This window comes from Tachyglossus aculeatus, chromosome 21, assembly GCF_015852505.1.
Source record: "Tachyglossus aculeatus isolate mTacAcu1 chromosome 21, mTacAcu1.pri, whole genome shotgun sequence".
In the NCBI taxonomy this organism is placed as follows: domain Eukaryota; kingdom Metazoa; phylum Chordata; class Mammalia; order Monotremata; family Tachyglossidae; genus Tachyglossus; species Tachyglossus aculeatus.
The window spans coordinates 30,555,955-30,570,529 of record NC_052086.1 but is presented as its reverse complement, the minus strand read 5'-3'; the positions used below and the strand labels follow the sequence as shown (position 1 = coordinate 30,570,529).

At 44.1% G+C, this 14,575-nt stretch overlaps 1 protein-coding gene across 1 annotated transcript in view; it reads left to right on the top strand.

Annotated features, from left to right (window-relative positions):
• Positions 1-14,575, top strand: part of LOC119942890 (transmembrane protein 132D-like) — a 645,325-nt gene that overhangs the window by 618,211 nt on the left and 12,539 nt on the right. Inside the window, exon 6 of the mRNA XM_038763929.1 lies at positions 9,113-9,318. Within this exon, the coding sequence (XP_038619857.1) occupies positions 9,113-9,318 (206 nt within the window). The remainder of the gene's footprint in view (positions 1-9,112; positions 9,319-14,575) is intronic.

Genomic DNA, 14,575 nt, shown 5'->3' with positions numbered 1-14,575 from the left:
GTAGCTCCCTAACCAATCCAAATGGAGAGTGAAATAGCAAACATGCTAGTTATTCATCAAAGCATGGAAGAAGCGTGGCTCAGTGGAAAGAGCCAGGGCTTTGGAGTGAGAGGTCATGGGTTCAAATCCCAGCTCCAGCACTGTCAGCTGTGTGACTTTGGGGAAGTCATTTCACTTCTCCGGGCCTCAGTGACCTCATCTGTAAAATGGGGATGAAGACTGTGAACCCCTTGTAACCTCCCCAGTGCTTTTCATCTTGTACTTCCCAAGCGCTTATTACAGTGCTCTGCACACAGTAAGCGCTCAATAAATATGATTGATTGATTGATCAAAGAAAAGAATCTCACTTTTCTAGGGGTCAAATGTTGACTTCTAAGGCTTGTTTCTTGTAGGAGTGCCTGGAGCTAATCCTGATCCAACTCAATATGTTCTCCACCTAGAGAAGCAGTGTGGTTCAGTGGAAAGAGCCCGGAATTTGGAGTCAGAGGTCATGGGTTTAAATCCCAGCTCTGCCAATTGTCAGCTGTGTGACTTTGGGCAAATCACGTAACTTCCCTGGGCCTCAGTGACCTCATCTGTAAAATGGGGATTAAGACTGTGAGCCCCCCGTGGGACAACCTGATCACCTTGTAACCTCCCCAGCGCTTAGAACAGTGCTTTGCACATAGTAAGCACTTAATAAATGCCATTGTTATTATTATTATTACTAGTCCCAGCATTCTGCTGTTACCATAACTGCCCCCTGGGGAATCCCTCCTTGCATTCAATAAACTCCCCACCCCAGACCCTCAAAAAGTCTAGGAAGGGAAAGACACAATGACTTCTTTGGCAAAATGGTTGAAGTGGAGATCCAATCTTCAGAAGAAACAATCTCTGCCTTCCCTAACTGAAATAAAACCATCATGAGACAAGGATGGCAGGGGGAAAATAAGTCTTTTCCACTGGAAATTTAATAGCGGCAAAAGAGAAGAGAGAGAAATCTCTGCTTAGATTATTGCATTATCTTGATCTGTCCACCATCCAAAAAAAAAAAAAAATATAGGAGAGGGCTTTAAACTTATCTTTCTTTATTTACATTAGAGTTCCCTAGCAAACTGGCAGTCTTAACTGGCAAGGGAAAAAGGAGTATACCACAACTGTAGTCATAATATTGTTAAGTGTTTTTAGTGTTTAGTGTAACACTTAGTGTTAAGTGTTTTCTGTGTGCAGAGCATTGAGATTCCATCTCAGTGAATTAACTCCCACTCTGGGATGTTGTAGCCTCCATGACACAGTCAAAACATGAATTAGAAGGTACCTTTAGCAAATATTCTGGCCTTCAGAAAACCACTAATAACAATAATCATTTTCTAAGCACTTAGTACAGGCCAGGCATGGGTAAACAAACACAAGACAGACCCAGTCCCTGTCCCGCATGGAATTCACAGTCTGAAGGAGGAAGGATGGATATTTTATCCCCATTTTACAGATGAGGAAACAGGCACAGAGAAATTAGGTGGCTTGGTCAAAAATCACTGAGCCATCAAACGCCGGAGGCAAGAATCAAACCCAATTCTTCTGGCTTCAAGTCCTGTGCTGTTTTCACTAGGTCACAAGAACTAGCTCTCACTGAGTTCCAGGGTCATATACTGGGGTAGAATTTAGGCTAGAATTTGAGAATTCCTTTAACACAAATTTAGCATGCTGTTCTTTATGGGGGTAAAGCCCCATTGACTTTCAGAGGGTCTGCACAAGGGCAACAATGTTCATCTTTTCTTTGTGTGAGTTTAATTGGTCTCCAGGTAGGGATTTTTCCACTTTCCTTCTCTCCCTCCCCATTCACCCTCAACTCCTTTTATTCCAGAAGCTTGGTCTGGAATTCAGTTCTTTCTTTTTAAGATGTTCCATAGGTCACCTGGATTCACTATACAGAGTCAAAATTATTATTGTTATTAATAATAAATATAATTTATATTAATGTACATATTTGTTACTCTATTTATTTTACTTGTACATATCTATTCTATTTATTTTATTTTGTTTTATTTTGTTAGTATGTTTGTTTTTGTTCTCTGTCTCCCCCTTTTAGACTGTGAGCCCACTGTTGGGTAGGGACTGTCTCTATATGTTGCCAACTTGTACTTCCCAAGCGCTTAGTACAGTGCTCTGCACACAGTAAGCACTCAATAAATATGATTGATGATGATGATGATAATGTCTGTCTCCCCACTAGACTATGAACTCCTGGTAGGCAGGGAATTTGTCAACCAGTTCCATTATATTGTACTCTCCCAAGCACTTAGTATAGTGTTCTGCACACAGTAAGGGCTCCATAAAAATTTAAAAAGGAAAGAAAGAAAAAACTCTCTTCCAAGAGAATCAACTCATGGAGTTTCTCATTTGTCACCCGTGTGGACTGATTCCTAAGGAGGCTTTGCCCCTGCACGGGGTAATATAGGCCCAGAGTTTGGGGCTGAAGATCTGGGCTGATATAATTGCTCACTTCTGCCAAGTCTGAGCAAACAGTCAAGACAGCTTCTCAACTTTCTCAGATCTGTCTTTCTTAAAAGAAAATACCAGGGACATAAATTGTACCACGAACGCCAGTGATATTTAAATAAGATTTGAATTCATTCAGCATTTAAAAAGAAAAGTAGGAAATGGTATTAAATTCAAATAAGTGCAGGATTATGCCTACCAGAGTCAGAAATATTAAATATATCCACATAATGGAATAGAGGGCCTGGCTGGTAATGGATTGTGAAAAGGGTCAGGGTTTTAATCGATCATTCCAATCACCAGCCCTGTAAAGTAGTAGTGAATAAATTATTTGACTCGTGCATTACCCATGTATTTTAACTAACGATCGTGAACGGGTCTCGTCAACTCATCCAGACACATTACTCCCCAATACACCACCCACGGAACCAGAGTCAAGCTTGGCATTTTCAGGAGAGGACTGTGGGATAGGAATGCAGGAATGTCAAAATAATTAAAAGGGCTTTGGCAACATTGTGGATTCTCACACCAGTGATCGAGGCATGCTTTTACCAATGAATAGTATTTGGTGAGCGCTTTCTCTGAGCACCGTGCGAAGCCCTTGGGAAACTACAGTAGAGTTAGAAATCCCGATCCCTACCCTCAAGGACCTTACGGTCCAATAGTAGAGACAGATATTCATTCAATCGTATTTATTAAGCGCTTACTGTGTGCAGAGCACTGTACTAAAATATTTCACAGATAGGAAGAGGCAACAGAGTTCACAGAGCTATAGAGAAGTGGCAGCGGAGGGGGTGGTTAGAGGGGGACTGTGTGATGCAGGGATGCTGAAGTGGCAGTAGCAGGTGGGAACTGAGAGTTAAACAGGGAAGGCCTGACTGCAAGTCATCATCATCAATCGTATTTATTGAGCGCTTACTGTGTGCAGAGCACTGTACTAAGCGCTTGGGAAGTACAAGTTGGCAACATATAGAGACGGTCCCTACCCACTGGGAAGTACAAGTTGGCAACATATAGAGACGGTCCCTACCCAACAGTGGGCTCACAGTCTAAAAGGGGGAGACAGAGAACAAAACCAAACACACTAACAAAATAAAATAAATAGAATAGATATGTACAAGTAAAATAAATAAATAAATAGAGTAACAAATATGTACAAACATATATACATATATACAGGTGCTGTGGGGAAGGGAAGGAGGTAAGATGGGGGGGATGGAGAGGGGGACCAGGGGGAGAGGAAGGAAGGGGCTGAGTCTGGGAAGGCCTCCTGGAGGAGGTGAGCTCTCAGTAGGGCTTTGAAGGGAGGGAGAGAGCTAGCTTGGCGGATGAGCAGAGGGAGGGCATTCCAGGCCCGGGGGATGATGTGGGCCCAGGGTCGACGGCGGGACAGGCGAGAACGAGGTACGGTGAGGAGATTAGTGGCAGAGGAGCGGAGGGTGTGGGCTGGGCTGGAGAAGGAGAGAAGGGAGGTGAGGTAGGAGGGGGCGAGGTGATGGACAGCCTTGAAGCCCAGGGTGAGGAGTTTCTGCCTGATGCGCAGATTGATTGGTAGCCAATCAATAAGCGATGCAAGTGACATCGAGTGCTCCTTTTGAGTCCACCCTGCCTTCCTTAAGGCGCAGGCACGCAGACTTCCTTCTCTGGCCTCTGAGCCTCAGCCCAGGACAACCCAGAGCCATGGGTCCCCTTCCTCCTGCCCCTGGTGATCACACCATCATTCCCCACCCTGTCCTTCAAAATGAGAGTAAGACCCCCCTCCTCCAGGAAGCATCTCTGATTTAGTCTGGCTAAATCCCATAGGAACTAAGAGGCCGCCCTAGGTTTGAGGACACCCATGGACTACTCACTCTAGACAGCAAACTCTCCAACCAGCCAGCACTATCCTTGACTGAGTACTCTCCTTTCAACGCAGATTGCTAACTTCTCTATTCATTTCCATATGTTTTGGAAATGAAATCATTTCCAAACCAGACTGTGAACCTACTGTTGGGTAGGGACTGTCTCTATATGTTGCCAACTTGTACTTCCCAAGCGCTTAGTACAGTGCTTTGCACACAGTAAGCGCTCAATAAATACGATTGATTGATTGATTGATTGATTGGGGAAGGTCTTCCATTTGTCTATTTTGCCTACAAAAATGGACTAGGAGTCAGAGGTCATGGGTTCAAATCCCGGCTCCGCCACTTGTCAGCTGTGTGACTTGGGGCAAGTCGCTTCACTTCTCTGGACCTCGGTTCCCTCATTTGTAAAATAGGGATGAAGACTGTGAGCCCCCCATGGGACAACCTCATCACCTTGTTACCTCCCCAGCGCTTAGAACAGTGCTTTGCATATAGTAAGTGCTTAATAAATGCCATTAAAACAAACAAACCTGAGAAATACCACAATAATTATTATTACTGATATTTTGTTACATCAGAGATTTAGCATGGGTAAGCATAGAAAGAACTGGGGTGAAAAAGTATGCATGAATTGTTTGATCCAGTCTAGAAGGGGGAGACAGACAACAGAACAAAACATGTGGACAGGTGTCAAGTCATCAGAATAAAAGACGTACTGCTATGAGGAGGCTGGAATAGTCTGTCCTGACTTCCAGTTGGTTTCAAAAGTTCCTTATCTGTCACCCAAAGCGGAGTGACCATGTGAAATGAAATCACTTTTTCCTCCTCCCCCTCCCCATCCCCCCACCTTACCTCCTTCCCCTCCCCACAGCACCTGTATATATGTTTGTACGTATTTATTACTCCATTTATTTATTTTATTTTTACATATTTATTCTGTTTATTTTATTTTGTTGATACGTTTTGTTTTGTTGTCTGTCTCCCCCTTCTAGACTGTGAGCCCGCTGTTGGGTAGGGACCGTCTCTATGTGTTGCCAACTTCTACTTCCCAAGCGCTTAGTACAGTGCTCTGCACCCAGTAAATGCTCAATAAATACGATTGAATGAATGAATGACAAAAGTACTTTGAAGTACATTTGGTAGGTCACCTGTCCATGCCGGCCAGTTCCAGCTCATTCTGTCTGACTGCTTAAAAGCCACTTAATTAAGAAAGCTGTTATGACACTTGGATAAAATGATAATAATTAGTGCAATCAACCGTATTCATTAACCACTGTACTAAGTGCTAGGGAGAGAACAATATGCAGAGTTTTTTGAAATGTTCCCTGCCCATAATGAGCTTATACTCTAAAGGATAGGAATGGAATCTGTTAAGCACTGACTGTGCCAAGCATTGTTCTAATAATAATAATGGCATTTGTTAAGTGCTTACTATGTGCAAAGCACTGTTCTAAGCACTGGGGGGGATACAACGTGATCAGGTTGTCCCACATGGGGCTCACAGTCAATCCCCATTTTACAGGTGAGGTAACTGAGGCTCAGAGAAGTGAAGTGACTTGCCCAAGGTCACACAGCAGACATGTGGCGGGGCCGGGATTCGAACCCATGACCTCTGACTCCAAAGCCCGGGCTCTTTCCACTGAGCCACGCTGCTTCTCTAGGCACTGAGGCCTTGTCTTATGCTGTCGGGTCATCTCCGACCCATAGCAACACATCTCTCCCAAAACGCCCCAGCTCCATCTGCAGTAGTTCTGGTAGTGTTCCCATAGAGTTTCCTTGGGAAAAATACAGAAGTTGTGCATCATTGCCTCCTTCCGCACAGAAAATTGGAGTCTCCATCCTTGACTCTCTCGCTTCCCGCTGCTGCTCAGCACAGGGGAGTCAACTTTTAGCAGATTTCTTTCCATTCACTAGCCACGTGGGGCTCCCAGTCTTCATCCCCATTTTACCGATGAGGTAACTGAGGCCCAGAGAAGTGAAGTGACTTGCCCAAAGTCACACAGCTGACAAGCGGCAGAGCCGGGATTTGAACCCATGACCTCTGACTCGCAAGCCCGGGCTCTTTCCACTGAGCCACACTGCTTCTCATGAAGCGACTTACCCAAGGCTACTCAGCAGGCTGCTTGGAATGGGCAGTGAGGAGCGATTTGGCCATGCAGTGAATTACTATAGAGGTGTCCAAGCTTGTTTCATTAAAAATTTTTTCAATCTGGTTTGAGTACTTTTTCTATTGATAGATAAGACCACAAACACCTCAAATTGGTAAATGGATCTGGGTCTAGCATATTATTACATTTCTCTTAAAAAATATATATTGATTTCTCTCCCGGTAGGTTAAGCTCCAAAATAGTCCCTCCTGTGCCTTTGTACTGTGCGGCGCTGCCCTCCTTCTGAAAAAGGAGCCTTCTATTCAATTAATTTTTATAATATGTTTGAACCTAGGCATTTTTGTCTTGTGCTTCTTCAAAGCCTTCCAAGGGCTGAATAGCCATTTTGATCACGGGAATTGGAACAGTGCAAAGAGCAGGGACATAGAGGAGGGACAAGCCAGGCATTTATGAGATTCATGCCATCTTATGACTCGATTTATTAATATTACTCTATTTATTATTACTCTATTTTACTTGTGCATATCTATTTATTTTATTTTGTTAATATGTTTGGTTTTGTTCTCTATCTCCCCCTTCTAGACTGTGAGCCCACTGTTGGGTAGGAACCGTCTCTATATGTTGCCAACTTGTACTTCCCAAGCGCTTAGTACAGTGCTCTGCACACAGTAAGCGCTCAATAAATACGATTGATTGATTGATCTTGGGGTTTCTCCCATAGCCATCCACCTCTAAGAGGAGGGTAAAATGTCTGCTTTCCCTCACTCGGGGAATGAGTAGGGTGAGTGCTTTACTTTCCTGATTTCAAGTTCTTGCCCCAAGTGCACGGGATGATTAGAACTCATTCATTCATTCATTCAATCGTATTTATTGAGCGCTTACTGTGTGCAGAGCACTGTACTAAGCGCTTGGGAAGTACAAGTTGGCAACATAGAGAGACGGTCCCTACCCAACAGTGGGCTCACAGTCTAGAAGGGGGAGACAGAGAACAAAACAAAACATATTAACAAAATGAAATAAATAGAATTTGTACAAATGAAAGAAATAGAGTAATAAATACATACAAACATATATACAATATGTTTGTATTATTATATGTTATTATGTTTGTATTATTACAATCAATCGTATTTACTGAGCGCTTTCTGTGTGCAGAGCACTGTACTAAGCGCTTGGGAAGTACAAGTCGGAAACATATACAGTCCCTATCCAATGGATAAAGCATGGTCCTGGGGGCCAGAGAACCTGGGTTCTAATCCTACCTCTGCCACTTGCCCGCTGTGTGAACTCGGGCAAGTCGCTTAATTGCCCTTTGCCTCAGTTTCCTCAGCTGAAAATGGGAATTCAGTACTGGTTCTCCTATTTTTGAAAGTGAGCCCCTTGTGGCCTCATTAACTTGCATTTTCATTCATTCATTCAATCGTATTTATTGAGCACTTACTGTGTGCAGAGCACTGTACTAAGCGCTTGGGAAGTACCAGTCGGAAACATATAGAGACGGTCCCTACCCAGTGGATAAAGCACGGTCCTGGGGGCCAGAGAACCTGGGTTCTAATCCTGCCTCTGCCACTTGCCTGCTGTGTGAACTCGGGCAAGTCACTTAATTGCTCTCTGCCTCAGTTTCCTCAGCTGAAAATGGGGATTCAATACCGGTTCTCCCCTCTTATTTTTGAATGTGAACCCGTTGTGCCCTCATTAACTTGTATCTACCCCAGAGCTTAGAACTGGGCTTGATGCATAAGAAGCCCTTAACAACTAACCTTTTTTTAAAAAAAGAGGGAAGGGGGAAATGTCCTTCTGAAGTGGAATACCCCGGGGGAAGGGCGAGAAGGCAGCAGGATGATGGATTAAGTATGGTGCTTTATGCTTTAACTGAACCCCTGGATGCACTGCCAGGGTGCCAATGAGCCCTGGCCAATCAATCAATCAATCAATCAGTGGTATTTACTGAGAGTTTACTGTGCAGAGCAATCAATCAATCAATCATATTTATTGAGCGCTTACTGTGTGCAGAGCACTGTACTAAGTGCTTGGGAAGTCCAAGTTGGCAACATATAGAGATGGTCCTTACCCAACAGTGGGCTCACAGTCTAAAAGGGGGAGACAGAGAACAAAACCAAACATACTAACAAAAGCACTTTTCTGAGTGCTTGGAATCATACAATATAATAATAATAATAATAATGATGACGGTATTTGTTAAGCACTTACTATGTGCAAAGCACTGTTCTAAGCGCTGGGGGGATACAAGGTGATCAGGTTGTCCCACGGGGGGCTCACAGTCCCCATCCCCATTTTACAGATGAGGGAACTGAGGCCCAGAGAAGTGAAGTGACTTGCCCAAAGTCACACAGCTGACAAGTGGCGGAGCCGGAATTTGAACCCCTGACCTCTGACTCCAAAGCCCGGGCTCTTTCCACTGAGCCAAGCTTCTTCTCTTATAACAGAGTAGGTAGATATGATTCCCCACCCACGAGGAACTTACAGACTAGCGAAGAGAGGGTTATTAAAGAAAGCAGCGCTTTCTCTTTCAACCTCAACCGTTCTCAGTTACAAGGACAGTTTCCACTAGCGTCCACCGCTTTTTCCCTCCTCCCACTCCCTCAGTGTGAGGTGCTCTTTATTCTCTGGAGAAGACTCATTCATTCTTTTTTTCTTCTTCTTCTTCCCCCTCCTTTGCAGGTTTCTGACAGGTGTGACTACGTCTTTGTCAATGGGAAGGAAATGAAAGGCAAAGTGAACGTCGTTGTTCATTTTACTTACCAGCATCTGAGCGCCCCGCTGGAGGTGACGGTCTGGGTTCCTCGGCTCCCTCTGCAGATAGAGGTCTCTGACACGGAGCTAAATCAGATCAAGGGATGGAGAGTCCCCATCATCTCTAATAAGAGGTAGGTTTCCGTAGGCTGGGAAGTTTCCAAATCGGACGGAACACCTAAATCCGGTTGCCGTTCCTTAATGGAGTTCCAGGTTAAGCGGGACGGTCTCCAGATGTGTAATTCTGGCTAATAGGTAGTGCTTGCATGGGACCTCAGATGGTATGAATTCCTCCCTATCAATCAATCAGGTGGTATCTATCGATAGTGCTATCTGTCCGTGTTCAGAGCCTTGTCCCCCCCGCCGCCTTACCTCCTTCCCCTCCCCACACCACCTGTATATATGTATAAATGTTTGTGCGTATTTATTACTCTATTTATTCCTCCCTATCAATCAATCAAGTGGTATCTATCGATAGTGCTGTCTGTCTGTGTTCAGAGCCTTGTCCCCCCCGCCTTACCTCCTTCCCCTCCCCACACCACCTGTATACATTTATATATGTTTGTACGTATTTATTACTCTATTTATCAATCAATCAAGTAGTATCTATCGATAGTGCTATCTGTCTGTGTTCAGAGCCTTGTCCCCCCCCCCCGCCTTACCTCCTTCCCCTCCCCACACCACCTGTATATATGTATATATGTTTGTACGTATTTATTACTCTATTTATTTATCAATCAATCAAGTGGTATCTATCGATAGTGCTATCTGTCTGTGTTCAGAGCCTTGTCCCCCCCACCGCCTTACCTCCTTCCCCTCCCCACACCACCTGTATATATGTATAAATGTTTGTGCGTATTTATTACTCTATTTATTCCTCCCTATCAATCAATCAAGTGGTATCTATCGATAGTGCTGTCTGTCTGTGTTCAGAGCCTTGTCCCCCCCGCCTTACCTCCTTCCCCTCCCCACACCACCTGTATACATTTATATATGTTTGTACGTATTTATTACTCTATTTATCAATCAATCAAGTGGTATCTATCGATAGTGCTATCTGTCTGTGTTCAGAGCCTTGTCCCCCCCGCCTTACCTCCTTCCCCTCCCCACACCACCTGTATACATTTATATATGTTTGTACGTATTTATTACTCTATTTATCAATCAATCAAGTGGTATCTATCGATAGTGCTATCTGTCTGTGTTCAGAGCCTTGTCCCCCCCCCGCCTTACCTCCTTCCCCTCCCCACACCACCTGTATATATGTATATATGTTTGTACGTATTTATTACTCTATTTATTTATCAATCAATCAAGTGGTATCTATTGATAGTGCTATCTGTCTGTGTTCAGAGCCTTGTCCCCCCCCGCCTTACCTCCTTCCCCTCCCCACACCACCAGTATATATGTATATATGTTTGTATGTATTTATTACTCTATTTATTCCTCCCTATCAATCAATCAAGTGGTATCTATCGATAGTGCTATCTGTCTGTGTTCAGAGCCTTGTCCCCCCACCTTACCTCCTTCCCCTCCCCACACCACCTGTATATACGTATATAAGTTTGTACATATTTATTACTCTATTTATTTATCAATCAATCAAGCGGTATCTATCGATAGTGCTACCTGTTTGTGTTCAGAGCCTTGTCCTCCCCGCCTTACCTCCTTCACCTCCCCACACCACCTGTATATATGTATATATGTTTGTACGTATTTATTACTCTATTTATTCCTCCCTATCAATCAATCAAGTGGTATCTATCGATAGTGCTATCTGTCTGTGTTCAGAGCCTTGTACCCCCTGCCTTACCTCCTTCCCCTCCCCACACCACCTGTATATATGTATATATGTTTGTATGTATTTATTACTCTATTTAATTTGTACATATTTATTCTATTTATTTTATTTTGTTAATATGTTTGCTTTTGTTCTCTGACTCCCCCTTCTAGACTGTGAGCCCACTGTTGGGTAGGGACCGTCTCTATATGTTGCCAACTTGTACTTCCCAAGCACTTAGTACAGGGCTCTGCACACAGTAAGCGCTCAATAAATACGATTGAATGAATGAATGAGAGAGACCAATGCCATCGATAGAAGTGCTGCATATTTACTATTCTATTTATTTAATTTTGTTAATATATTTTGTTTTGTTGTCTGTTTCCCCCTTCTAGACTGTGAGCCTGTTGTTGGGTAGGGACCGTCTCTAGATGTTGCCAGCTTGTACTTCCCAAGCGCTTAGTACAGTGCTCTGCACATAGTAAGCACTCAATAAATACGATTGATGATGAATGAATGAATGAATGAGAGAGACCAATGCCATAGATAGAACTGCTGCATATTTACTATTCTATTTATTTAATTTTGTTAATACATTTTGTTTTGTTCTCTGTCTTCCCCTTCTAGACTGTGAGCCCACTGTTGGGTAGGGACTGTCTCTATATGTTGCCAACTTGTACTTCCCAAGTACTTAATACAGTGCTCTGCACACAGTAAGTGCTCAATACATATGATTAATGAATGAATGAATGCTGCCTATCCACAAGGAGCTTAACCATGAAGTGGGGAGACAGAAAATAAAGTTAATTACTGCTAAGGGAAGCAACAGAGTGTTAGGATACAATACTTATGGGATTTGTTAAGCGCTTACTACGTGCGAAGCCCCATTCTAGGCGCTGGAGTAGATTCAAGGTAATCAGGTTGGACACGGTCCCCGTCCCACATGGGGCTCCCAATCTTAATCCCCATTCTACAGATAAGGGAACTGAGGCACAGAGAAATTAAGTGACTTGCCCAAGGTCACACATGCACCTAGGTGCTCTAGGAATGGGAAGTGGGATGAATATCAGAGTACTAGCGGGTGTTGAATGCAAGTGCCTAGGCAATGCTGAAGATTTCCATTTACAACTAATAATTCTGCTATTTGTTAAGCACTCACTCTGCACCAAGTACCGTGCTAAGTTTGGGGTAGTAATAATAATGATGGTATTTGTTAATCGCTTACTATGTGCCATGCGCTGTTCTAAGCGCTGGGGTAGATGCAAGGTCGTCAGGTTGTCCCATGTGGCGCTTACAGTCTTCATCCCCATTTTACAGATGAGGTAACTGAGGCCCAAGGAAGTGACTGGACTTGCCCAAGGTCACAGAGCAAACAGGTGGCAGAGGCGGGATTAGAACCCATGACCCCCAGGCCTGGGGTCTAGCCACTAGGCCACGCTGCTTCTCTTGTAGACACAGATAATCAGGACCGACACAGTCCTTGTCTCACACAGGGCTAAGTCTAAGTGGGAGGGAGAACAGGTATGGAGTCCCCATAATAATAATAATGATGGCATTTATTAAGCGCTTACTATGTGCAAAGCACTATTCTAAGCGCCCCATTTTACAGATGATCAAACTGAGACCGAGATAATAATAATAATAATTATGGCATTTATTAAGCGCTTACTATGTGCAAAGCACTGTTCTAAGCACTGGGGAGGATACAAGGTGATCAGGTTGTCCCACGGGGGGCTCACAGTCTTCATCCCCATTTTACAGATGAGGAAACTGAGGCCCAGAGAAGTGAAGTGACTTGCCCAAAGTCACACAGCTGACAATCGGCGGAGCCGGGATTTTCATTCATTCATTCATTCAATCATATTTATTGAGCGCTTACTGTGTGCAGAGCACTGTACTAAGCGCTTGGGAAGTACAAGTTGGCAACATATAGAGACGGTCCCTGCCCAACAACGGGCTCACAGTCTAGAAGAACCCATGACCTCTGACTCCAAAGCCCGGGCTCTTTCCACTGAGCCACGCTGCTGCTCTCTGTTTAGTGATGTTTATGTTTAAACTAGAGATGTTTAGTGACTTACCCAAGGTCACACGGCAAGCAAGTGGCAGAGCCGGGATCGGAACCCCCCTCCCCTAAGTCCCAGGGCAGTGCTCTTTCCACGGGGCCACACTGCCTCTCCTTTGGTAATTCCTTTGGCCATACTGAGCGCTCACCTCCTCCAGGAGGCCTTCCCAGACTGAGCCCCCTCCTTCCTCTCCCCCTCCATCCCCCCCCACCTTACCTCCTTCCCTTCCCCACAGCACCTGTATGTATGTATATATGTTTGTACGGATTTATTACTCTATTTATTTTACTTGTACATGTTTATTCCATCTATTTTATTCTGTTAATATGTTTTGTTTCGTTCTCTGTCTCCCCCTTCTAGACTGTGAGCCCGCTGTTGGGTAGGGACCGTCTCTATATGTTGCCAAATTGTACTTCCCAAGCGCTTAGTACAGCTGTACATATAGAGAGGGTCCCTGTCCAACAGCGGGCTCATGATATGGTTCAGTGGCCTAAGGACTTTGAGCCCGTTGTTGGGTAAGGATTGTCTCTATCTGTTGCCGAATTGTACTTTCCAAGTGCTTAGTACAGTGCTCTGCACACAGTAAGCGCTCAGTAAATCTGATTGAATGAATGAATGAATGAAGTAGATTTGGCATTATCGGCATGCATTGCCCTGTCTCCTGCTGGGGTTAGTGGACAGGTGACAGATTATACTTTGATTTAAGGGAACTGGCTGGTAGAGTATTCATGAGGTCGTAAGGACGCCTCCCCACTAGCCTGTAAACACCTTGAGGACAGGGAGCATGTCTACCAACTTTATTGTATTTCCTCCGCAGGCACTTAGTACAGTGTTCTGCGTCCAGTAAGCACTCAATAATCAATCAATCAATCAATCGTATTTATTGAGCGCTTACTGTGTGCAGAGCACTGTACTAAGCGCTTGGGAAGTACAAGTGGCAACATATGCAGTCCCTACCCAACATTGGGCTCACAGTCTAGAAGGGGGAGACAGAGAACAAAACCAAACATACAAACAGAATAAAATAAATAGAATAGATATTTACAAGTAAAATAAATAAATAAATAGAGTAATAAATATCATCACCATCATCAATTGTATTTATTGAGTGCTTACTGTGTGCAGAGCACTGTACTGAGCACTTGGGAAGTACAAGTTGGCAACATATAGAGACAGTCCCTACCCAACAGTGGGCTCACAGTCTAAAAGATATACACATAAATCCTACTGATTGATGGATGGATTGATTGTTAGTCCTCTAGGCTGGAAACTCATTGAGGGCAGGAGCCCACTGTTGGGTAGGGACCGTCTCTATATGTTGCCAACTTGTACTTCCCAAGCGCTTAGTACAGTGCTCTGCACACAGTAAGCACTCAATAAATACGATTGAATGAATGAGTGAATGCATCTGTTATATCATTATGTTGTACTTTCCCAAGCACTTAGTATAGTGCCCTGCACCCCGCAAGTGCTCAATAAATCCCATGGAGTGATGAACTGATTGAGCAGCATGGCTCAGTGGAAAGAGCCCGGGCTTTGGAGTCAGAG